Genomic DNA, 24,292 nt, shown 5'->3' with positions numbered 1-24,292 from the left:
GTGGATTATTTTATGATGTTCTTGACCCCCTGACTTGTACAGTACATCCTCCCTCTCTTCACCAGGATTCCCTGAGCTTGGCCCAATGCTTGGTTATGGGTCTCTGCATCTGTTTCCATCAGTTACTGGGTGAAGCCTCTCTGATGACAATTGGGCTAGGCACCAATCTATGAGTATAGCAGATATCTTTAGGAAGCATTACATTAACTTTTTCTCTCCTGATCTTTTTTGGTTCTATCCTATGTCTCTGGTCCACTCAGCCTCTGGGTCCTCATGCTCCAGGCAGTGTCAAGGGTGGGCTCAGTCTCATGGGATAGGTCTGAGGCTGGACCGGTCATTGTTTGGCCACGCACACAACCTCCCTGCCACCTCCTCCCCCAGCACTTCGCATAGACAGGACAGACTGTAGGTCAAATGTTGTGTGGCTGGGCTGGAGTCCCAATTCCTCCACTGAAAGTCTCATCCAGTCCTAGGAGAAGGCCAGTTCAGGCTACAAATCCATTATTGCTAGAAGTCTTAGCTGGGGTCATCCTCATAGATTCCTGGGAGTTTCCCTTGCACCAGGTTTCTTTCTGACCCCGAAAATGTCCCCTCCCCTTTTCAGGCATCTCTTTCAGTACTCTCCCCCTCCATCCATCTCCAAACCCCATCCCTCCCTCGTGTTCCCATCCCTACCTTCCCTCAGTCCACCCATGAGATCTCTTCTATCTCCCCTTCCCCAGGAGATCCATGCACCCTCTTTTGGGTCCTCCTTCTTACCTAGCCTCTCTGGGACTGTGAATTGTAGCATGGTTATCCTTTATTTTACAGCCAATACCCACTTATAAGTGGGTACATTCCATAGTTGTCTTTCTGGGTCTGAGTTACCTCAACATCATATGAAAAACAAAACAAAACAAAAAACTCAGGATAGCTAAAACAAGCCTGTACAATAAAAGAACTTAAAGAGGTATCACCATCCCTGATTCCAAGTGCTAGAATAAAGCTATAACAATAAAAACAGCACAGTACTGGCATAAAAACAGACACATACATCAATGGAATTGAATGAGATACCCAATCATAAATCTACACACCTATGGACACCTGATTTTTGACAAAGAAGCCAAAGTGTTACAATGGAAAAAAAGAAAGCATCTTCAACAAATGGTGCTGGCATAACTGGATTTTTGTCACATAGAAGAATGCAAATAGATCCATATATATCACCCTGCACAAAACTCAAGTACAAGTGGATCAAAGACTTCAACATAAGCCCAGATACACTGAACCTGATAGAAGAAAAAGTGGGAAGTAGCCTTGAACGCATTGACACAGGAGACAACTTCCTAAATATAACACTAATAGCACAGTCACCTCCTGAAACAGAGAAGCTTCTGTAAGGCAAAGGGCACAGTCAACAAGACAAAACAGCAGCCCACAGAATGGGAAAAGATCTTCACCAACCCCACATCTGGCAGAGGGTTGATCTCCAAAATATATGAAGAACCCAAGAAATTGGACATCAATAAAACAAAACAAATAATCCAATTTTAAAATGGGGTACAGACTTAAACAGAGAATTATCAACCGAAGAATCTCAAATGGCCGAGATACATTAAAGAAATGTTCAACATTCTTAACCGTTAGGGAAATGCAAATCAAAAGGACTCTGAGATTTCCATCTTATTCTTCTCGGAATGGATAAGATCAAAAACACTTACGACAGCTTATGTTAGAGAAGATGTGTAGTAAGAGGAACACTCCTCCATTGCAAACTTGTTCAGCCACTTTGGAAATCAATAAGGCAGTTTCTCAGAAAATTGGAAATTGATCTACTTCAAGACCCAGCTATACCACTCTTAGGCATTTACCCAAAGGATGCTCAATCATACCACAAGGACACTTGCTCAACTATCTTCATAGCAGTATTATTCATAATAACCATAGCCTAGAGAATGGATAATCTTCCACTGAAGAATGGATAAAGAAAATGTGGCATGGGGAAGGGCCTAGGCCTGGCCCAGGATGATGTGGTAGACTTTGGGGAGCCCCTTTTGAGGGCCTTACCCTGCCTGGGGATTGGAGGGGGGATGGCTAGGGGCAGGTGGGATGTTGGGGGGAGGGGAGGGAGAGGGAGAAGGGATTGACATCCGAAGCAAGCTTGTTCCTAATTTGAACTAATAAAATAAAATAAAAATAAATAAAAAGACTGAGTGTTCCAAGGTTTCTCAAAAAAAGAAAAAGAAAATGTGGTATATTTACACAATGGAGTGCTACTCAGCTGTTAAGAACAATGGGATCATGAATTTTTGAAGGCAAATGTATGGAACTAGAAAAAAATCCTGAGTAAGGTAACCTTGTGGATATTTTTAACGTAAGTGTGAGTTTGTTGAAGAATAAAATGAGATAATAAAAGCCACTCATCATCACAGACTTTAGAGAGAATTCCAAGGATATTTTGAAATCTCTTTCTGTAGTTTTCCTGCACAGAATACACATGCAGTATATCCAGATGTATGTATGCATCTTTGCATGCATGTACTGTGCATATACATTCAACATGTGTATGTACACAGGAATTTGGATGTGAGCATCATGTGGCTGTGGAATGGCAGAAAAAGCAGCACAGACACTCCAGGCCCTGCCCATGGCAGCCTATCTGAGGAGACAAGGCATAGGAAAGATTGCAATAAACAGTGGAAGCCACTATGCCCCCTGGGTTCTTCCTCTTCCTGATTGAGTGAGCTGGCACATTTTGAAGATGGGACATAATACCTGTATTACACTTGCATGGATTTCTGGATGACTGTATGGAACAGAGCCACTGCTAGCCTGGGCACCTGGGCTCAGCTGCCTTGTGCAGAAGGGGCTGGTTGACCTTTGGTTAGCAAGGGGTATGAGCTCTTCTGAGTACCACAGATTAACTGACCCTAATTCGTTGTTTTTATTAAGTACTAAGCTGACACCAAGTTACGTGTAACGGAATTAAATTTGGAAGTATTGCAGGTTTGGCTCTTGTTCTGTGGGTTGGGGTGCTGTTGTTGCTGTTGTTCCTAGTGTTGAGTCTTGAACTCAGGGCCTTGCACATACCAGGCAGGCACTGCACCAAGCTTCACCTTCAACCCTTAGCACTGAAGTTTTGAACGACCCAGCTTCAAAAAGGCTTAGTCCTGAACATTGGAACCCCTTTATGCTTCGCTTCCTAACCACTCCATCCAGGGAACCACACTCCTGCAGTTTCTTTCTTTTCCTTTGCTTTCCTTGATCATACAGTCTATATCTGTAATTGTGTGTTTAGAATGCATGTTTGAACCTCAGAAATGAAAAGAGATCATATGAATGTCTAAGATCATTCTTCTCTCCTGTGACCATGTGCTCCTGGGACCCATCTGTGTTGTATGAAATGTAGTTGCCCTGACCTTGCTGCCTAGCAGTCTGCTATTTAAGTGGATGAGTGTGTACTTGCTGGTTCATTCTTTTGGTTAACATTTACCTTGTGTCTTTTTTTTATGTGATAAGGTTGTCATGCAGGTTTCAATAGGGTTCCTTCTGCATGTCAGAGGTGCAGGCATTTCTTGAGGATTTCTGCCTAAAGATGCTGCTAAATGCCAGAGATAGGACATTTTAGATAAAAAAAAAAAATAGTGACCAGGATCCTCTCAGGAGAGGCCACCAAAAACCAGAGGAAGCAGTGCAGGTATTTTGGGAATGAATATTCCAAGCTAAAGGGGCAGTGAGTATTAGAGCCCCATGGTAGGAAGGCCTCTGTAGATGCTCAGACCTGCTTGCTGCAGCAGCCCAAAAGAAAGAGAACAGAGGCCAGCACCCTAGGGTACACAGGGTGGCAGTGCAGAGGACTCTGCAGTTACTAGGGAAATAGTTGGAAGTTTCCACTTCTGGGACCACAGAAGAAACAAAATGAGAGTTGGGGGTCCTACAAGGCCAATTGGCTGCCATGGATATCAGGCTGCAGGGCCTACAGCATGTGAAGGGGAGAAAATCATATGCCACCTTCTCTAAAAGGTACTCACAGCCCTTTACTCTCACACAGTGGGAAGTAAGCACAGCCAGTGTGTGGAGGAAGCTCCAGCCTAGCACTGTCTGAGCTAGGCCTGGGATGCTTTTGGACAACTGATAAGCCACAGAGTAAGAAATGAGTCACGAGAGTCAAGAATCTAAACAGCTCTGTTGTAGAGCCTTTTCTGAGAACTGTGAAGCCCAAGAGTAGATCCCCCAGGAGGGGGCGGTGGGACGGGGAGAGGATGGCCAGGGATGTCAGTACATAGATGACATTTTTGAAAGTAGCTGGGGGCGGGGGCAATTGGGAGGTGAGTATATCTGAGCTGAAGGCCTTTGGTCAGAAGAGGCCAGAAGAGGAAAACAGCTGTGAGTGGCAAAGAGGTAAGCCAAAGGATTGTGGCAAATAAATACCCAGGATGCAGAATCAACACCACACCATAGCATTGTGTTTGGTGGTGAGGCACGTAAACCCTCTTTCTATGGATGGACACTTGTCTTGCTTGCCACTGTTGCACACAACATGTTTCATGTGCACAGGTATTTCTCTAGGATGAATTCCCAGAAGAGGACGTATTGGGTAACAGGATAAAGGCATCTATGTTTTCAATGAATGCTATGAAAGTCCCAATCTTGGAAGTTGGACTTCCTCCACAAGTAGGTGAGCAAACATGCTTGCCCACAGTCAGGAACCCAGTGGCTGGACGACACGAAGCTAACATTTGTACTTTTGTCATTCTTTGATGTGTAAAACGGTTCCTTGATTATTTACATTTTACATCTCTTGTAAATGGAAAGGCTCAAAGTCCTGTCTTTTGCCTTTGTATCTCTTGGGGGTGTTAAATTCTTTGTCATATTATATTGATCATACTGTTCCACTAATGGATCTTCTTTAGGCTCTGTCCCCAGACAAAGGAAATCATCTAAGATTCTCCCTGAACACAACACTATCTTAAGACCCCGCATATCTGTGTGTGGAGCCCCAACTCCTGATGCCTAGTGGCTATGTGAACAGCTTTCCCTGATCTGCTGCCTTCAGTTCAGCCAGTGCCCTGTGTGCCCTGTGTGCCTTCACACTGCAAACTTTCTGCCTGCACTTTTTTTTCCTTAGACTTCTTTTTTTTTTTTTTTTTTTGGAAACTGAGTTACTTCAGAAATAAGCGCCTCTCGTGTGTGAAATGAGTTGCAAGCATATCCCAGATAGGCTTCTAAATTCCTTTGAGACCCTGAGGCTTTCTGAGGATTTGTTGCTATCTTGTGTTTATGGTGTAACATCCAAGATGGCAGAAGGGGCTTTAGTGTCTGAGTGCCCTCCCTCCTCTTTTTTCAAACCTGGCTGTTGTTGTTTATTTCTCCAGATAAATGTGACTAAGATCAGCTTATCTGGCAAGGATGTAGCTCAGTAGTGGGGATTGCTAAGCATGGGCAAGGTCCTGGGTTCAATCCCCAATACTGAAAAATAGATAGGTTAATTAGTTAACCTTATGTTATTCGGTATACGTGCAATGCTACTACTTACAGGGTTCTGCTTATGCTTTGGAGAGTCATAGTAACTGTATGAACTAACTTAGGTAGAAATTATGACGCCGAATCTTCCAAAGAACACAATAAGTGTAGACCTACTGTGGCACCCTTTAGGAGTACTATAAATAGCCTAGAGAGGTAGATTGATAGGTAAGAGTATGTTTTCTGCATTTAAGGATAGTCCTCTGAATTTTTATCTTTGGGTTATAATTTATAAATTATAAATGTACAGTATAAATATAATAATGTTCTATAACTTTGTTTTCTAACTTCCTTTTGCCTGAAGGCTATTTATTCAAGCTTGCTCATTCTATCCAGTTTATTAGTCATGAAATGCTGATTATGGGCTGTATCCTGCTTTCCTACAACCCCTGTGAGGATGGAGAAGAGTATGCCCCTAGCCCCAAGGTGGAATTCTGACCATGGTGGTAATCAGAAATGAAATGCATTCCTAAGAGAGTTTTTCAGTTGTCAAGGAGGAACATTCCAGAGTGGTGGGAAGTCTGAAGTGTGGCTGCTCTCCCAACTCATGACAAGCAGGAGTCCAAGCAGCCTGTGATTTTGAGGGTGGTTGCTGCCATATTAGAATCTGCCCTGTGGGATGGAGGTGTAGCTCAGTGGTAGAACACCTGCTTAGTAGGTGTGTGAGGCCCCGGGTTCCATCCCCAGACTGTAGATCTGCCCTCTTATAGCCCTCTCTCAGTAATCTAATGTCAGTGTGTTTATGTCAGAGTCTTGCAATAATTTCTGCCTTTTAACCTTTAAATTCCATATGTGGCTGTTTATATCTCGAGTTTTCATTTATGTCTAGAATTTGCTTTAATTGGGTGTGCAAACATAGACGACTATTGTAGGAAGTTTGCTTGTGTATCAGGAGACGTGGTCTATCACATGGAAATGCCAGTCAGGAGGCGTAGGGATGAAGGGAATGAGCACAGGGGCCTTTCCTGTGGTTTCTGGGGGAAGGGGGACAGTGCAGACAAGCAGGTTTGGGGTTGACGAGTCTGCAGTGTCAGCTCCCAGGTGAGAAGCCATCCTGAGTTGTTGGTGTTCCAGCATGCCTGAGAGGTAGGGTATAAAGTGGAGGCCTGCAGAGGGCAGGAGCAACCTCACATCTCCAGGAGGCAGAACCTCAGGGTGCCCATACATCATGCTGAATGCATCTCAGTTCTAAACTGAGCCCTTAAGCCCAGTCATGTTGCTTTTTTCATCTTATTTAATGATGTAGGCCTGAATTCTGTGTTGCTACAAGAGCAGGATCCTATTGGTATTGTCTTGTTATCTGGTAGCCATCACCTAGTAGCTGTTAGAAATAGCTCTGCTTTAGGTGTGGGATTTGTTTGTTTTGTTTCTATTTGTTTTGTTCTTTGGGGGTTTTAGTTGTTGTTTTGGGTTTTTTTTTTTTTTTTTTTTTTTTGGTCTGTTTCTATTTGTTGTTTGGGGAGTTCTTTTGTTTTTTGTGGTTTTGGATTTTTTATTGTTTGTTTCTTTTGGTAATACTGAATATTAAACCTAGGGATTTTGGCATGCTGCCCTAGTACTATCCCTGAGCTATATGCCCAGTTCCCCCTCCCCCATTGTTTATTTTGAGATAGTCTCAGTGAGCTGTCCAGACTAACCTTCAACTCACTCTTTACCTCAGGCAGGCCTTAAAAGTGTAATCCTCCTGCCTCAGCCTGCCAACCAGCTGGGATGTCAGGCCTGCACCTCCATGTGTGTCTCCTACAGCAAATACTCATTCCCTTTCCTTACATGTTGTGTTAAGTCTGCTCCAGTGTTGCTGTAGGAGATAGAATTGGTAGTGTCATGTATTCTACATTAAAATATGCATACTTTTAGCTTTTTATCTTAAAATATTTTTCTAGTATCTAAAAAATTTGAATCTGCTACTTTTAAGTCTTTTATTGTTCTATCTTCTTTCTCTTTTCTCTAGACAATTAAGTTCATTTCCTGTGGTATGCCTACTCTGTCCCTCCTCTCTTTCCTTCCCTCCCCCAAGTGATTTTGTGGAAAGCAATATAAATCAGACATGAGCAAAACCCTTAACTGAATGGTGATAAGTACTGAGGAAAACTCCGTTTTGTCAGATGAGTGGATTTTTACACTGATTGTGTCCTCTATAGTTTCTTCTGAATTTGTTGTCATGAACACCATCCACCCACACCCACATTCAAAAAAGTGGGTCCACATAACATCAGCATCCCCTCCTCTCATCTACACAAAGTTTCACCAAACATACTGTCTTTTCTATTGAGTCACCTAGATGGTTTGGGCTAACTATTCTTACCAACTAACATGGCCATTATCTGGATTAACATCATTTACTAGGTGTTTTCCATATGTTGAGTACTTAAAAACACTATCTCTGTGTCTCTTTAACCTTCGTATCAGTTCCAGCTGAGTTGGGATTTTACTAACTCAGTTGTACGGAGAAGGAATCCAAAGTTCTGTGTATGGAATGGCATGTTCTCTGTCACAGTCACTGAAGCCTGTGCCCCTGCTACTCTAAGTAGCATAATGATGTATTAGCACCCAGGCGTGGCCCGGCTGGGGTGTGCAACATCTCTGTGTGCAGGTTGAGCAAGCTGGAGCATTCGTGGGACTGTAGCTGAAGACCTCAACAAGAGAAAACCTCCCAAGCTGCACTTCCGCTTTTACTATGTAAGGCTGAATAAATTCTGTGCATTCTGTGCTTTGTTCTTTGTGGCCAAGATGAAATCACAGTCACAGTCACGTAGGGCCTAATGGACTGTGATCTGAATGACACTGTAGCCGGGCAGCCTTGTAAGTATGTGCAAAAGTTTTACCAGAAAGTGGCTGTGTAGTGGCGTAAGCTGAAGAGGACTGTTCCTTACTTCACTTTTTTTCCCAGGAGTTATGTTAAAGTATCGGGGGGGAAAGAATAGGGCTCAGTCTCTCAGAAGGATAGATATCATGGGTGAGATCTTAGGAAATTCGTAAGTCCTTCATAGGGTGATGAGTTTCATTCCAGAGTGGCAGTCTCCAAAGTCACCGTGTCCCTGAGTTGTGTGCCAACAGCCTCAGAAGTTCAGCTATGTTAGCATGTTCCTGAAACCTGACTTGAAAGGCTTCCCAGGTGTTTTAAGTACCCAAAACCAGTGCTGTGTGGCCTGGATTTCCTCCCCTGGCACAGCCCTCACTTAGTGCTGCACTTTGATGGTCGTTAGAGGCATGATGTCCACAGGGTGTATGTGTCTGTTAATGAGAGGCGCTGTATCTCGTATTTCTGGCCATCCATTATGGGTGTCAAAGGTTACTTCCAGAAACTGCCCAGCAGCATCCTTTTCTCCGGGAAAGCCAGGATTCCTCCATTTCTGTTACAGTCTCTTGTCATTTCTATCCACAGGCAAAAACTGGGACCTGACAGCTGCTCTAAGCGACTATGAGCAACTCCGACAGGTGCACACAGCCAACCTGCCACATGTGTTCAACGAAGGGAGGTGCGCCAAGCAGCCTGAGCGAGAATTGCCCCAGCCTGGGCACAAGGTGGAGCGGCCCTGCCTGCAGAGGCAGGACGAAATTGCCCAAGGTACCAGCTGAGGGGCCTTCAGGTGTAGGGAACAGTGTGCTCAACATCACCAAGCTGAGCCAAATGAACTCTCAATGTCCATCTCCTCACAGTAGGCTAAAATGCAACATGAATCTGCGGCTCCACATCTCCCTAGAAAGCCCAAGAGTGTGCCTGAAGCCTTGAGAGCCAGGCCGACTGCTGGGGAGTCCTACTTTGCCTGACTGGTCCTCCCATTACTTCTGGCAGCTTAGTCTCCAAGTCACTCAATAGCTGTTCATCATTCCATGTGTTTCTTCTTCTTTACTGTTCTTTTTTTTGTCTTCAGACTAAGACAGACGTGTAACAGTGATTATAAAAAGGAAAGTTGAAAGGTTTTTGTCCCACCTCCCAGCTTCACTGACTTAATTTCCACTGATAGCCACATCTACCTCCTTCTCCTGCTAAGCTTGTTCAAGATGCAAAGACATGTGGCTTACAAACTGCTTACTTTGCTGAGCAGTAAGCACTAGTTCATTCTCTTGGTTTCTACATTTTGTTACATGGTATATTTAGACACTTCTGGGTTTTCTTGGATTTGTGTTGCCATTTGTTTGTCTTTGCCACCCCCATCCCACCCCCCACACACACATATAATAAATGTTGTGATGTGGGTCTGAGAGGCTCCCTGAATAAGAGCACTGGCTACTCTTCCAGAGGACCTGAGTTCAATTCCCAGCACCCACCTGGCAGCTGACAACTGTCTCTAACTCCAGGGGATCTGATTTACTCCAAGTAAATCTGTAAAGAGACACTCAGTCCTATAAAGCCCATACCAGTGCTTCCCTCCCTATAGGCTAGCGCTGTGCTTCCTGTAATCGGCTTCCTGCTCACGTCTCTGCTCACTGACTGCACGCCCAGTGCTTTGCTCTGCTCCTGCCAGCACTGTGTGTCCTTGCTATGGCTTTGCCTTGGTGGTGTTTTAAAGGGTGAAAACTGCAATCTTGTTTTAACTTTCACCTCGCGGTTTGCTTGTTAGTTGTCCTTCTCCTCTGCTACATGCCTGTCTCTTCGTGTGGTTCATCTTCCCACCAATCAAAGTGCTTTCCTTTATCAGCCTGTAGGATAGGCACACGTTTCTACCCATGCCCAGGTGTTAATCCCACTGTGTCATTCTGCCTTACAACTTTGTGTTCAAAGGACTTTGCCATACAGAAATGTTTACAGTATTAATACCCCAGCCTATCGGCTCTTCTCTGGATTTGAAAAATAAAATACATGGTTAATAATTCCTTTTACTTATTGTTTGTCAGTTTAGTCTTCAGGTGTTTCCATCAATTTGAAAACCTTATAAACAATAGCAAAAGCTCTAGGCTGCTGTCTTCTGAATACAGCACTTCCTCCCCACATACTGATCAGATTGCTATTCCCCTCTGGACTAAATGCCAACTGGACCATACTGTAAAGTCCCTGCTATCTCAGAATCTGTTTGTGGTCCCTGTGTGTCTAGCATGCTGCTGTCTAACTGTTACTGTTGACTCTGTCAGCTTCCTATATGTTACCCTCCTAGGCAAACTCCCTTACTGCCTTTCCAAAGGTTTTCACTACTTTGTGTGTTTATGCTTCCATGTAAGCCTTATTACAATTGTGATTGAATGGGTCCCATTTAATCTTTAAATGGCATGTTTCTTGTATCCAATAGTGTTGTGTACACCTGTCCACATATTCAGATTCTGCTAAGACTAGACACAGGAGAAAGCAAGCCATCCTGTACTTACCTGTCATCTAGGCAGCCACATAAACATGGTATCTTTTTAACAGTAATAGTTCTGAGAAAATGACCCTGGGTTATTGCCTCGGAGAAATCATATCATCTAAGAGCATTTGATATCTTGTTTACATTTAGATATAATTATTTCTGGCTATTTGCAATTTTAATTAAAATATAATGATATCATTTCCCTCCTCATTCTAACCCCTCCCATTCCTCTCCTCATTCCCTCTTTTCCTTTAATTATTATTGTTACATAAACACACACACACACACACACACACACACACACACACACACACACACAAAATACACAAGCATACCTGCTCTCAGCACTGAATGTAGGGGTGTGTGTGTGTGTGTGTGTGTGTGTGTGTGTGTGTGTTACTTGGGCCTCATCTATACTAGAATTACAGTTGTGTGACCTCACATCATCTAGTATATTAAAGAACTGGTAATAAATAATTAATGTCAGTATGAACATCATCAAGCATGTGTTTACATATTTTCTGTACTGTGCTTTTCATTGTTATTTTAGTGTGGTTTTCTGACAAAACGCTTTACTGTGAAAGAGTCTGCCAGGTTCTGCTGGCTGCAGCCTCAGAATTTACTTTGCCTCTCAGTGGCATAAAGAGGCCACATGAAAAGCATAGGCCGGACCACACAATTCCCTGTGAGGCCAGTGTGAAGTCACACAGGGACGTATTTCTCAGAAGATATCTATTCATTAAGAGACATGTGGCTACATCCATTTCCCTCTTTCAAAAAAAATGTGTCCTCAAATACTGCCTTCAAATCTTATTTTTGCTGAGAATCTCTTAAACCTTAAGTGCCTGAAAAGGTTTTCACGACCTTCTCGAATTTTGTTAGTGGAACAAAGCTCCCCGGCTCTCACTCATTTCCTTGAATTCTTTGTAAGCATCCTCGGCTGTCCTCTTCTCATCGTCTAAGAGACATGCTTGCCCTGGCATTCGCACCTGCTTCTTTTTCCTGTGCTTTTGTTGTGAGTCAACATGTGTTTTCATCCCAAATTATTTCTTAATATTATTAGTATTTCACAATAGCCTCAGTATTTCTCCAAACATGTTTGCTGAGAGCATTTATAAATTCAGCCCATTCAGTCTGGTTCCTGTAATGTAAACACTCTGACTACTTTCTTACAAGTGCCTGCCTTCCTCAGATGTCTCCTCAGTGTGCCTGTGAGCACCTAGTGCTATGATTATCAGCACCTCAGACTAGAGTATATTACGCAAAAAGCAGGCAGTGTGGCTCTAGCTGGTCCTCTGGTTGAGTATGAAAGGGCTTTAGGTGACCAGCCTTGACTTTCTTGTCTTTGTGTTTGACACGTAATAGTTGTACATATTCATAGGGTGCTGTGGCTATTTCAATATATATGAACAATGTGTAATAGCCCTCTGAGGGCTAGCCCATCTGTCATCCCAGTTATCATCGTCCCTGCTGAAGACATTCAAAACATGTTTTTCAGGCAACTTGGAAAAATGCAGTAAATTCTGAACAGTGGTCACTCCATGCTATGAAACATTAGGATTTATTTCCTGTATCCAACTGCAATCTTTTTTAAAAAATTAATTTAAAAAATAATTTTTATTTAAGTTAAAAAACAATCTTATTTTACATACTAATCCCCATTCCCTCTCTCTCCCGTCCTCCCATGTCCCCCACCAACCCCACCATCCCACTCCCCATCCACTCCCTGGGGGGTGGGGTGAGGCCTCCCATGAGGGATAATTAAAGTCTGACACATCATTTGGGGCAGGACCTAGGCCCTCCCCCGTGTATCTAGAGTATATCCTAGGGAGAGAGTATCCCTCCATAGGGAATGGGCTCTCAAAACTCATTTGTGCACTAGGGATAAATGGTTCCACTGCCAGAGGCCCCATAGACTGCCCAGCGCCCCCCCCCAACTGACCCTCGTGTTTAGGGGGCCTGGTTCAATCTTATGCTGGCTCCCCTGCTGTCAGACTGGGGTCTGTGGACTTCCACTTGTTCAGGTCAGCTTCTGTATGGGTTTCTCCAGCCTGGTCTTGATCCCTTTGCTCATCACTCCTCACTCTACTGCTGGATTCCAGGAGTTGGGCTCAGTGCTTGGCTGTGTATGTCAGCTTCTGCTTCCATCAGCTACTGGATGAGGGCTCTAGGATGGCATATGAGGTAGTCATCAATCTCATTACAGGGGAAGGGCATTTAAGGTAGTCATCAGTCTCATTACAGGGGAAGGGCATTTAAGGTAGTCATCAGTCTCATTACAGGGGAAGGGCATTTAAGGTAGCCTCTCGACTATTGCTTAGATTCTTACTGACTGCAGTCTTGTAGCCGATCACCAACCTCAGTTTCCTCTCCCCACACCCACCCTTTGCTCACCACTACCCCACTGTAACTCTGCATAATCACTTTATTTTGCTTCTGCGCGTGAGCTACATCTGTGGGATCCGCCTGGCTTTTTTCACTTAGGGTAGGTTCCTTAGGTTCATCCGTGTTGTCATAAATGACACAATCTCACTGTTTTCATTAATAAATGGTATTCCCTTCTATGTATGTGATCACTTTTTCCATTCTGCTGATAGAGACCTGTGTTGCTTCTGTTTCTTTGCTGTGTGACTAACTCTGTAGAGCATGTGGGAGAGCAGATAGCTCACAATGATTTTCTCCCCTTTGGCTATATATCCAGTGTTAGAATTACTGGGCTTTACATTTTACCTTAGGCTTAAGGGAACTTCCCCTTCCCTACAGTTGGTATCTCCTCGGGGAAACTTCCAGAACCACTGTTACAGATATTGCTTGTTTATAAGGGCTAAACCTATTGTGGCCATTGTCCAGCTATTGGCCTGTTGGAGAAAGGAGAGGAGGGAGGCAGTGCCTGCTGGGATTGGAGCACTTGACTAATGCTCTCGAGGATTTGAGTTGGGTGCAGGGAGCAATGGGGGCATCTCCCAGTGACAGACAACCCAGACCTCCCATTCCATCTCTCTTATTTCTCATTCCGATGGCCTCTGTGGTTTCATTTCTTTTCTCATTTTTTTTTGTTGTTGTTGTTTCCTCAAGGTATAAGATAACCTAATCCTATTGCCTCAGAATGAAATTGAAGTGAATAGAAGCCTTTCATTCTGAAATATGCAATCTCTATACTTTCTGTCCATTTGAATGGGGAAAATGTATGAGGTTGTCAAGGCAAACCGCTGCTTGCCAATTTGCTTTGACACAATTGCATTAATGTCATTTCTGGCCACTGACATACATATGAGGCTGTGTTGAACGTCTTGCTCTGAGGAAGGCAGTGGCTTCAGTTTCCCGTGCACCAGGGATGCTTGCCTGAAAGGAGGTGAGCAACTCATATGCATATACTCAGGAGTTTGCCGCAGGGTTTTGACCATAGTTGCAATCAGTCACCAAGGGCCCTCCTTCCCTGAGCTGAATAAGAGGACTTCCACTGTGAGAAGTCCCATGCCACAAACACTGAGTCTATAGGTGCTATTCCTGTGTCATATGCTCCAGAATTGTTTAGGGACAGGGCACACATGTAATCATGGAGGCTGAGACAGGAGGATATCGAATTCAAGGCCAGCCTTGGCTCTATACAAAATAGACTTCTAGTGTGTGTTATGTTACAAATCAAGCACTAGGTTCTTTTTTACAGTATGTTTCACTGCAGCAAGAGAACAATACATTTGCTTCAGATCACCCAAGTTCTAACAGGATAACAGACCATACCTTAGAGGCGTCTTCCAATGTGTTTCTCAGCCTTTGGGCAGAAAGCCCACAAAGAATAAAATAGAGGAGGCCACAGTACCAGAGAGTGCTAGGACAAAAGAACATGCAGGTAGCCAGGAAACATGCACCGTCTCCATCCGTGTGTCCCCAGGATGCCCACATGGGAAATGTTCATTGGAGAAGCAAGAATAAAGTAGCCCATGTCTGGAAAGCCTCAATCACTGCAGAGCAGCCTGAGCAGGATGCTTCTTGCTTTAAATTTGTGAAAACAAAGATGGCCTCCCAGGTCCCAATCACTGCTGGGAGAGGAAGTCTCTCGGGAGTGGAGTTAAATGGAGCCCAATAGCCCAAAGCAAGCCCTGCTGCTCCTGTCAGTAGGCTGGCAGCACTGATCTCGGTGTTCTGAGGCAGGGCCACACACCAGGTTTATTCCAGCAGCAGGCAGGCCTGCAAGGTAGAAGAGGCTTGGAAGACAGAAAGACTAATGTGGGAAGGATATGAGTGTGTGCATGAGTGTGGTGCACATATGTGTTCCTATATGTGTATGGTACAGGGGACACATAGCTGTACATGTGTGTGTGTAGTATGTCCTATGTGTCACATACTTGCTGTGTAAATATTCTATTACATATGTATTGTATGCATATACTTCCATGTTCATGTGTATATTACATGTCCATGATATATATTACATGTGTGATATATATTACATATGTTTGGGGATATATGTGTTCATATTTGTAGTGTCTAGTACATTTTTATACCTGGGTATGTGTGTGTACATGTATGCATGTATATGTAAACTATATGGTGTGTGCCTGTGTATATGTGTATGTAAAAAATGTGTTGTCTAAAAGTGTCATGTTGGGGCTGTAGAGAAGGCTCAGCCATTAAGAGCACTTGTTGCTCCCATAGAGGCTCCAGGCTTGATTCTCAGCACACATGCGACAGTTTACAACCAACCATATTCCAGTTCCAGGGGATCCAGTGCACTCTTCTGGCTTCCCCAGTCACCAGATATACATGTAGTACACACACACACAACACACACACACACACACACACACACACACACACACACACATATATATATATATATATATATATATATATATATATTCAAAGAAAACACACAAAAAGTAAAATGAATAAATCTAATTTAAATATTAAAAATAATAAGTGTCATGTGTATGTAGTGTAGACATACTTATTGATAGTTCTGTATACTGTGTGCACGAATTAGTGTATTGTACAATATGTACATATATTTGCAACTATCTGTATGGGTATGTTTGTATGTATGTGCATTTATAATGTGTACAGTGTATTATATGTATGTATGTGAATGTGGATATGTGTGTTACATGTTCATAGTATATAGGTATGTGTTTATGTGTGTACTTATATGTGTTTGCATGTATGTGGTATGTGTGCTGTGTGTGAGTGTTTAAGCATGGCTGCATGCACTCTCAGAGCCACACTGACAGTGACATGGTCCCTGTGGTTATCCTTTCTTCTCATCAGCAGAGAAACGCCTTTCCCGGGGAATTTCCCATGCCAGCTCAGCCATCGTCTCCCTAGCCCGATCCCACGTGGCAAATGAATGCAACAATGAGCAGTTCCCACTGGAGATGCCCATCTATACATTCCAGCTGCCGGACCTGAGCGTGTACAGTGAGGACTTCAGGAGCTTCATTGAACGGGACTTGATCGAGCAGGCCACCATGGTAGCTCTGGAGCAGGCAGGTGAGTGTCTGCTACTGCAGGCTCCTCTTCCTCAGCACTCACCCCTACTCATTCACCCCACCCCTGTGCAGCAGCCTGACTGCCTCTTTCCCCAGTGAGCAGGAGCAAGATCGGGGTTCTTGGGATTTGCCATCAGAACTCTCCGTTTGTACCAACTGTGCTCTAAAGATTGTTGTACTCTGTCTCCCGGCACTGGCTTTCCCTTCTTCTTGAATCCCAGATTTTCCCTGGATATAAGCACCATTCTACTTGGCCTTGCTCTTTCCCATCCCTCATGCCCATGGACACTGAAGAAGGATAGGCAATATGATTGAATTAGAAGAGAAACGGGAGGCCCTGCCACTTCCTATGCACATGGGCAAGTCCTGTACTCAGAACTTCCCATTCACGAAGTTCACAACACTAGTGGCCTAGACAGAGATGTGTCACTCTTCACAACTCTTCCAGTCTTTCTGGCCTCCCAGTGGAAGAAACACAGAAGTGACTTGAGCCTCTTTGTGTCTAGAATTACCTTATGACCCTATGATGCCAGTGAGGAAGACAGGGAGGAAGCCAGATGTGTCCTCTTTGACTTTTTAATTAGTTTAACAATTGACTCAAAGCAAATGTCTGGACAGATGTATGTTCTTCCTGAGACAAGGCAATGCCTTTTCAGCATCATCACTTGCATTGTAAACAGCTACAAAATTGAAAATCAAATCATTGCTCGCATTATAAATAACTGCAAAATTGAAAACCAAAGGGCTTCTCAGATAAACATGTGAAAGAATATGTTCTTCACAAGCATCTCCCAGGGGGCTTCATTGCCAGCATGCACTAAGGATGTGTCGCCAGCAGTGGTCCCTGCTGCCCCAGTAGAAGTGGAACACAAGGCTTCTGATTCAGACTTGGCATTTGGCCAACCCTTCCCGTGTAGAACCTCCACTTCCAGAGGCCTGGCTGCCGGAGGGACTCCTAGGTAACCTGTCTCAGCAGAGAAGGGGGGATGCCTCATAGGTGTGTCATCTTAGCAGAACACTTTCTCTGCTGAGAGCTCCAGCCAACAACATGCTGCCATGAAGTGGAACTCAGCTCTTAGCCAAAACACAGTAAGCATTGCCATATGTCTGTGTTTCAGAAAAAGAGAAAAATAGGATCTAGAGGGTGGGCATTGCTAATCAAGATGCTGCCATGAAAGAAATCTAATGAGATGGTAGGGTTCCATAAAGGGTATATTTGCCAAGCAATGTGCAGAGGTTAAGAACACTAAAGGCTAGTGCCATGCCTGTGAATCACCCAGCAAGGCCATTGCTACCTTTGTGCCTTGCAAAGGGGGGAAGGATGAGTAATTGTGTGGAGAGATCATAACTTCAGGGAGAGAAGATGTTGGAGAAATAGGCTCTAACCACATTCTTCCTCCACCATGCAGACTGGCCAGGTTATCACATTGGCAGAAAGACAGTGGTTGGGTGATCATGACATTTCTGTTCAGCTCACCCTATGGGTACAGAGCTGTGGGCACAAGAGTAGCATGTGAGTCTTTGTTGTAAATAAGAACAAGTTGTTATCTTGGGTTCTACACAGCCCTCAGAAATACCTAACTGGCTCTGCAGACTCCCCCCTTCCTTGCCTCAGCACCATTGACTGAGCCACACACAAAGCAACCTAGGGAATTGGTGGTAACCTACAATCACCTGCAGAAACTGCCAACCTAACGGGCCCAAATGACTATTCATACAAGGCCATTGAAGCAATGCTTCAATCTTCACCAAGAAGGAACAAGTTGATGTGGGCTCTTAAAGAAGCAAGCTTAGTGAGTTGAATGCAGCAGCAGCTCAGAGACCTATGGGGTTCCAGTGACAACAGCACTGGTTTTGTCAAAAGCCACCTGGAAGACTGTCCTGTGCTGGTCTTTGCCATCTGGCCCTTTTCAAACTACATAGATAGATAGATAGACAGACAGACAGACAGACAGACAGACAGACAGACAGACAGATAGATAGATATGCACATAGACACAGATATACATACTCACTGCTTACTGTGCAGGGCCAGCCAGAGACTCCCTCCTGTCTCCCCTCCCATTACCGTCTTGCTCCAAATTCCCCTCACTTTGGCTTTATCTGACCATTAAGACCTCCTTAAGGAATTCACACAGTTAGATCAAGATAATCCAAAACAACACTTCAATCAACCCAGAATCAAGAACTGACTTTCCCCCAAGCCTCCTCACTTGGCCTTGGATTGTAGCCTAATCATGTAGAATAGCATGAGGCCCCATCTACCTTCAAGGGGAAATAGTTTTACCGGGTGCCCCTGGGGTGGAGCTCTTAGGGCTACCTTAGAGGTCTGCCTGCTACATAGGACGTGTTCTTATTTGTAGATAACTATTCTGCTGAGCTAAAACTCACAGTGAGATATTAAACCATACTGGATATATTAGGATCAAAGGAATTTTCCTAGGTCCCTCATTTTCCACTCTGAACCATTCTCCTTGAATTGGTGTACTGCAGTATGGGATGGCTGCAGACAGGGTGTATTATCTGCTCTCTACTCTCTTCCTAATGATTGCAAGCTTAGACTTCCACTGTGCCCTCTGAAGAAACTGGACGCTTTGCCAGCTCTCCTGACAGCCAAAGCGGAGGCCATCTGGGCTGGGGTAGGCACAGTAGTGGCTGTGCTTTTGGTAGCAGCACCCGTGGCATGTTAGAGGCTTATGCAGCACTTCATGTATGTACGAAGTAAATTAGCTCTCACTTCAGATGCACACCAGATCCAAAGATAAAAGGAAAGAAGCCCTGAGAGGCCAGGCATCCACCTGTGCCTCCCTAACCTGCTAAATGGCTGAGCTGAGGAGGGCCCAGCTCTGCATGCCCCTGCCCTCTCTGCACCACCTTCTCAGAGTCTTCTAAACTACCACCCTCTCTTCAAGACTGTCTTTGAACACTTCATTCCACATATGAATTGCACAGTTCCTTTCTCTAAAAGAGTAAGTCACCAATGGCAGAGGAAATCCCCAAAGGAATGATCTTTGGGGGGCCAGATACAAAAGTATTCAGTGAGGTGGAGACTTCAGACTCCAGTGGACACTGTTCAGACAGGGCTGAGAGGAGTCACAGACAAAGGCAGTGAAAAGAGGGAACCCTTTTGGAGGTTTCCCTTGCAACTGCATTATGTCTGAGTGGTGGGAAGGATTTGTTTACTCTGTGACATTACTGGGATGATTTTGGTATACATACAGCCCTTGACTATGGAGGGTTCTGATTCTGAACTCTGTTCTGTCCCATTGGCTTATCTGTCTCTGGAACAGAATGACTACATACACCTACAAATCCCTATGCCATGTAGTCCAGGCTGAAGTTTAACAGGTCCTGTCTCTATGGTTTTCCTTCCTCTGCATTGGGTATATTACTGTTTGTGTTCTATGGTCCTGAGATAGTTCCTTAATTCATTAACTCTTATCCTATTGTAAGTGCTTAAGTTATTATAATTATGTTAGTGATTTTCTCATTGCTATCTTCTCTACATCCCATGAGTTTTGGTAAATAGTATTGTTGCTATCTTATAATCAAAAATAATTAATGATTTTCATTCAGATTTATTTTTGTTCTTTTTTAAATAGACATCTTTACTATACAGATTTGTTTTTCTGACCCATGGATTATTTTGTAAATTGGCTGTTGGCTTGTCATTTATACCCTTTCTTGTGTGTTGAGGTGTGTTCTTTCTACTCCTGGTCTTTTCATGGCTTTTAACATGAAGGATGTTGGATTTTGTCACAAGGCTTTTCTGCATAGATGATCCTATGACTTCCGTCCATTTGTGTAATGTACTACATTTATTGATTTGTAAAAGTTGAAGTCTGCATCTATGGAATGTGATGGATTGTGTGTGTGTGTGTGTGTGTGTGTGTGTGTGTGTGTGTGTGTGTGTGTGTGTGTTCACACATGCAGTGCTCAATCTCAGGTCATTAGGCTTACATAGCAAGTGCTTTAACCCCCTGAGCCACTGGACTGACCAATCATGATGGTTTTTGTTATTGATATTATGGTCAGAGAAGATTATCAGTATGATTTGAAACTTGCAGGGTTTTCTTTATTGTCCAAATATGATTAGCTTTTTGGGTATTTTGTTTATTTATTACTTTTATGTGTAGGAGTATTTTGCCTATATCTATGTCTGTATACTAGGTACATGCAGTTCCCACAAGGGCCAGAAGAAGGCAGAAGATCCCCTGGGACTGGAATTACAAATGGTTATGAGCCACCATGTGGGTTGCTGGGAATTGAGCTCCAGTCCTTTGGAAGAGCAGTCAGTGCTCTCAACCACTTAGCCACCCTCTAGCCCTATGATTGTCTTTTTCAATGTTCTATGTATGCTTGAAAAGAATGTGTAGTCTGTCTGCTACATGTTTTCTTTGTGTCTGCTGTAATTTACTGCATCTTTCTAACCAACATACTTTTTACCTGTTCTCACAATTACTATAAAAAATGCACTAAAACCTTCTGTTTGGTTGTGCACTTATCTGTAGCTTCTTGTATTTCTGTGGCTTTTAAAGTAAGTGTGTGTGTGTGTGTGTGTGTGTGTGTGTGTGTGTGTGTGTGTACTCCTTGTCTTCGCAAGGCTTTTATCATTGAGAAATAGATGTTGGGTTTTGTCAAATGTGTTTTCTGCTTCTTTTGGAATGATCATATGATTTCTGCCCCTGGGTCCATTTATGTGACATACTACATTTATGGATGTGTGCAAGTTGAACCCTGCACCTCCAGAATGACATCAACTTGACCAAAGTATATATCTTTTTTATATGTTCTTGAATTGAATTTATAAATATTTTATTGAGAAATTTTGCATCTAAGTTCATCCAAGAGGTTTGTCTGTAGTTTTCTTTTTCTTTTTCTTTTTGTTTGTTTGTTTGCTTGCTTTTGTTGTTTCTTAGCATGGTTTTGGTGTCAGGGTAACAATGTCTTCGTTAAGAGTTTGGTTGACTAGGCTCCGGTGCATGGCCACACACCCAAGAGTATATGGGCAGGACAAATTGGATTCTATAGTTATTTTTCTTTTAATGAGTATACAAAGTTAGGTATGTAATGAAGTAGGGATGAATTATGGAGGAGTTGAGGGGGGAGTGGGTGTATATGAACAAAATACATTATATGAAATTTCCAAAGAATTCATAAGACATTTTAAAAATCAAAACAAAAAGGGGGCTGGCAATGTTTCTCACTTTTTCTATGGAATAGTTTGAGAAACACATGGTCGTTCTTTAAAGGTCTGATGGAATTCAGCAGTGCATCCTTCTGAATCAAGATGGATTTAGCTGGGAGATTTTTTTATTTGCATTATTTTTTGAGGATTTCATATGTGAGTAATATATTTGTGTCATTCCATCCCTCCCTCTCCACCTTCCAGTTCCTCCTGTCCCCTCACACTCCCTCTCAAATTCATGTCTCTTCTTTTTAAATGATTGTTGAATACACACACACACACACACACACACACACACACACACACACACACACCCTACTGATTGTTACTCATGTGCATATGTGTTTCGGTCTTAAACACAACCGAGACTCCCTCTCAGACCTCTGATTAGGCACAAACCACACCCAAACACCTGTGTTCACAGAGAGGTTTTTTACTAAGCAAGGAAGAAAGGTAAAAGTGGGTGATTTTCCCTACAGGATTCCCTCATCTCTGTGAGCCCCCATGAGTCCTGGTCAGTTGATTCTGTGGGCCATGTTCTCATGGTGTCCCCAACATACCTGGTTCCTCCAATCCTTCCTCCCCCTCCTCTACAGGACTCCCCTAGTTCAGCCTAATGTCTGTCTGCTGCGGGACTCTGTATCTCCTTGCATCAGTTGCTGGATGAAGTCTCTCTGGTCTCTTTGATGACCATGCTGTTAGACTCTGGTCGCAGAACACTCTGCAGGCAGGACAAACTATAGGTCAAAATTTTGTGGCTGGGTTGGGTGTCACAATCCCTCCATTTGAGGTCTTGCCTGGTTACAGAAGATGGCTGTTTCAGGCTCTGTGTTCCCATTACTAGAAGTTGTTGCTAGGGTCACTCTCACAGATTCCAGGGAGTTTCCATTGCCCTAGGTTTCTATCACTACCCTGAAATGCCCCCCAATTCCAGTCACTTCTCCCAGTATTTTCTCTTCTCCTCTCTGCCCCATCTAATCTCTCCTGTTCCCAGCCTCATCCACCCCCAGCCCACCCATGAAATTTGTTCTATTTCCCCTTTCCAGGGAAACCCTTGTGTCCCCCACCTTAAGCCCTCCTTGTTACTTAGCCTCTTTGGGTCTGTGGACTGTGGCATAGGTGCTTTGCACATATGTTAGAGCTGAGTAGCTTGGTGTTCTTGTGGGACTCCTAACAGGAGTGGGGACAGTCTCTGACCCTTTTGCCTTCTTGTGGGACTCTTTTCCTCCTACTGGGTTGCCTTGATGTGATGTGCACGGTCTTACTTTAATGCCATTTGGTTTTGTCCCTGGGAAGCCTGCTCTTTTCTGAAAGGAGGCAGATGTGAGTCTAGAGGAGAGGGGAGGTGGAGGTAGAGACTGGAGGATACAGGGAAGGGAGGGTAAACTGTGGTTAGGAAGTGATATATGAAAGAAGAATTTCTTTAAAGTGGGTGATTTCTGACCCAAGCAGAAAACAGCAGCAAATGGCCTTGTAGGTGTAATTAAGAAAGAAAGGGAGAGAGAGAGAGAGAGAGAGAGAGAGAGAGAGAGAGAGAGAGAGAGAGAGAGAGAAGAAAGAAAGAAAGAAAGAAAGAAAGAAAGAAAGAAAGAAAGAAAAGGGAAGGTCTGTGTTAGAATGGGCTCAGATGAGGTGGTGGGGTCTGTTAATTAGGTGAACCAAAGGGGGTTTGATAGCTTCACTTTGGTAGTCAGCCTCTGGCATATGAAAGTGTTAAGGTAAGGTTATAGACCTTAGTGGCTTGCTTTAGGGATGTAATCTGTGGTTTAGAAGGGAGAGGAAATGGGGAAGGGCAAGGCCTGCCAGTGCCGTGTTTGCCAAGCCTGGGCCTGCTGGAGCCCTTCATAGCTGACCACATGGGATTGTCTCTCACACCCACAGATAAGTGAAGCTCTCACCAGTCATCAAATGAGCTTCTCTTTGCAATGTAGAGAGACTATTACAAGCATCCATAAAATGTAGGCTCTAGAAAAATCGAAGCGGGGAGGAAAGAAATTTGCATTATTTGGGCTTGCCTTTATATGTAAGTTGGTTTTGTGCAAATCTCAATATACTTTCTTTGCTCATTATATTTAATGTTTTGATTTTAATATGACATAGAAAGGTCTTTTCTGGCTATGTCCATTTTGATTTCTAAATAACTCTAGTATGTTTTCTATTATTTTATTGAAAATGTTTTCTGTGACTTTAGCACAAAAACTCTTCTTCAGTGCCTATAATTTGTACATTTGGTCTTTTCATAGTGTCCTATAGATATTAAATGTTGTATTTGTAACTTATTATTTATTTTTTACATTGACTCAGTATTCAAACTCCTCTTTCTTCTCTTCAAGGACTAATAGTCATTGTATCTCTGGTCCACTATGTCTCTGAGGTTTTCTACTGAGATTTTTGTTTGAGTTATTGAATTTTCATTTCTGGTGTTATACTTTTGTTTTTCTTCAGTAATCATTTCATTGACTCCCTTATTTCATTCAACTCTCTGTGTTCTCTTGAAATTCATTCAGAAGTTTGATTGTGTCCTCTTTGATTTCTTTGAACATAACTTTTTTTACATACTTGGTATTTTGCCAAATCTATTTTCATTGGAGGTAATTACTGTCAGATTGGTCATTTTTGAAGAAGTCATTGCTACCTTGGCTTTTCTTGTTTCAATTTTTTTTTGCATTGGGACTTATGAATCTAGAGTTAGGCCATTGGTTGAAATTTTTATTTAAATCAATTCTGTGTAAGTATCCCAATGTTCAAGAGGGACTAGGTTGTAATATGGTTGAAGTGTTGTTTCCTTTGCTAGACTGATATTCTGTATACCACAATCAATCCCCCAG

General features: G+C 43.3%; 1 protein-coding gene across 2 annotated transcripts in view; it reads left to right on the top strand.

The window, feature by feature from the left end:
• Otud7a (OTU deubiquitinase 7A) overlaps nt 1-24,292 on the top strand; it is a 119,607-nt gene that overhangs the window by 35,054 nt on the left and 60,261 nt on the right. For both annotated transcript variants that reach the window (XM_035442473.1, XM_035442472.1), the window contains exons 2-3: nt 8,891-9,073; nt 16,059-16,277. In XM_035442473.1, coding sequence (XP_035298364.1) covers nt 8,891-9,073; nt 16,059-16,277 — 402 coding nt within the window. The remainder of the gene's footprint in view (nt 1-8,890; nt 9,074-16,058; nt 16,278-24,292) is intronic.

Source organism: Cricetulus griseus, chromosome 3 (genome assembly GCF_003668045.3).
Source record: "Cricetulus griseus strain 17A/GY chromosome 3, alternate assembly CriGri-PICRH-1.0, whole genome shotgun sequence".
NCBI lineage: Eukaryota > Metazoa > Chordata > Mammalia > Rodentia > Cricetidae > Cricetulus > Cricetulus griseus.
This window is presented reverse-complemented; position numbering and strand designations above follow the sequence as displayed.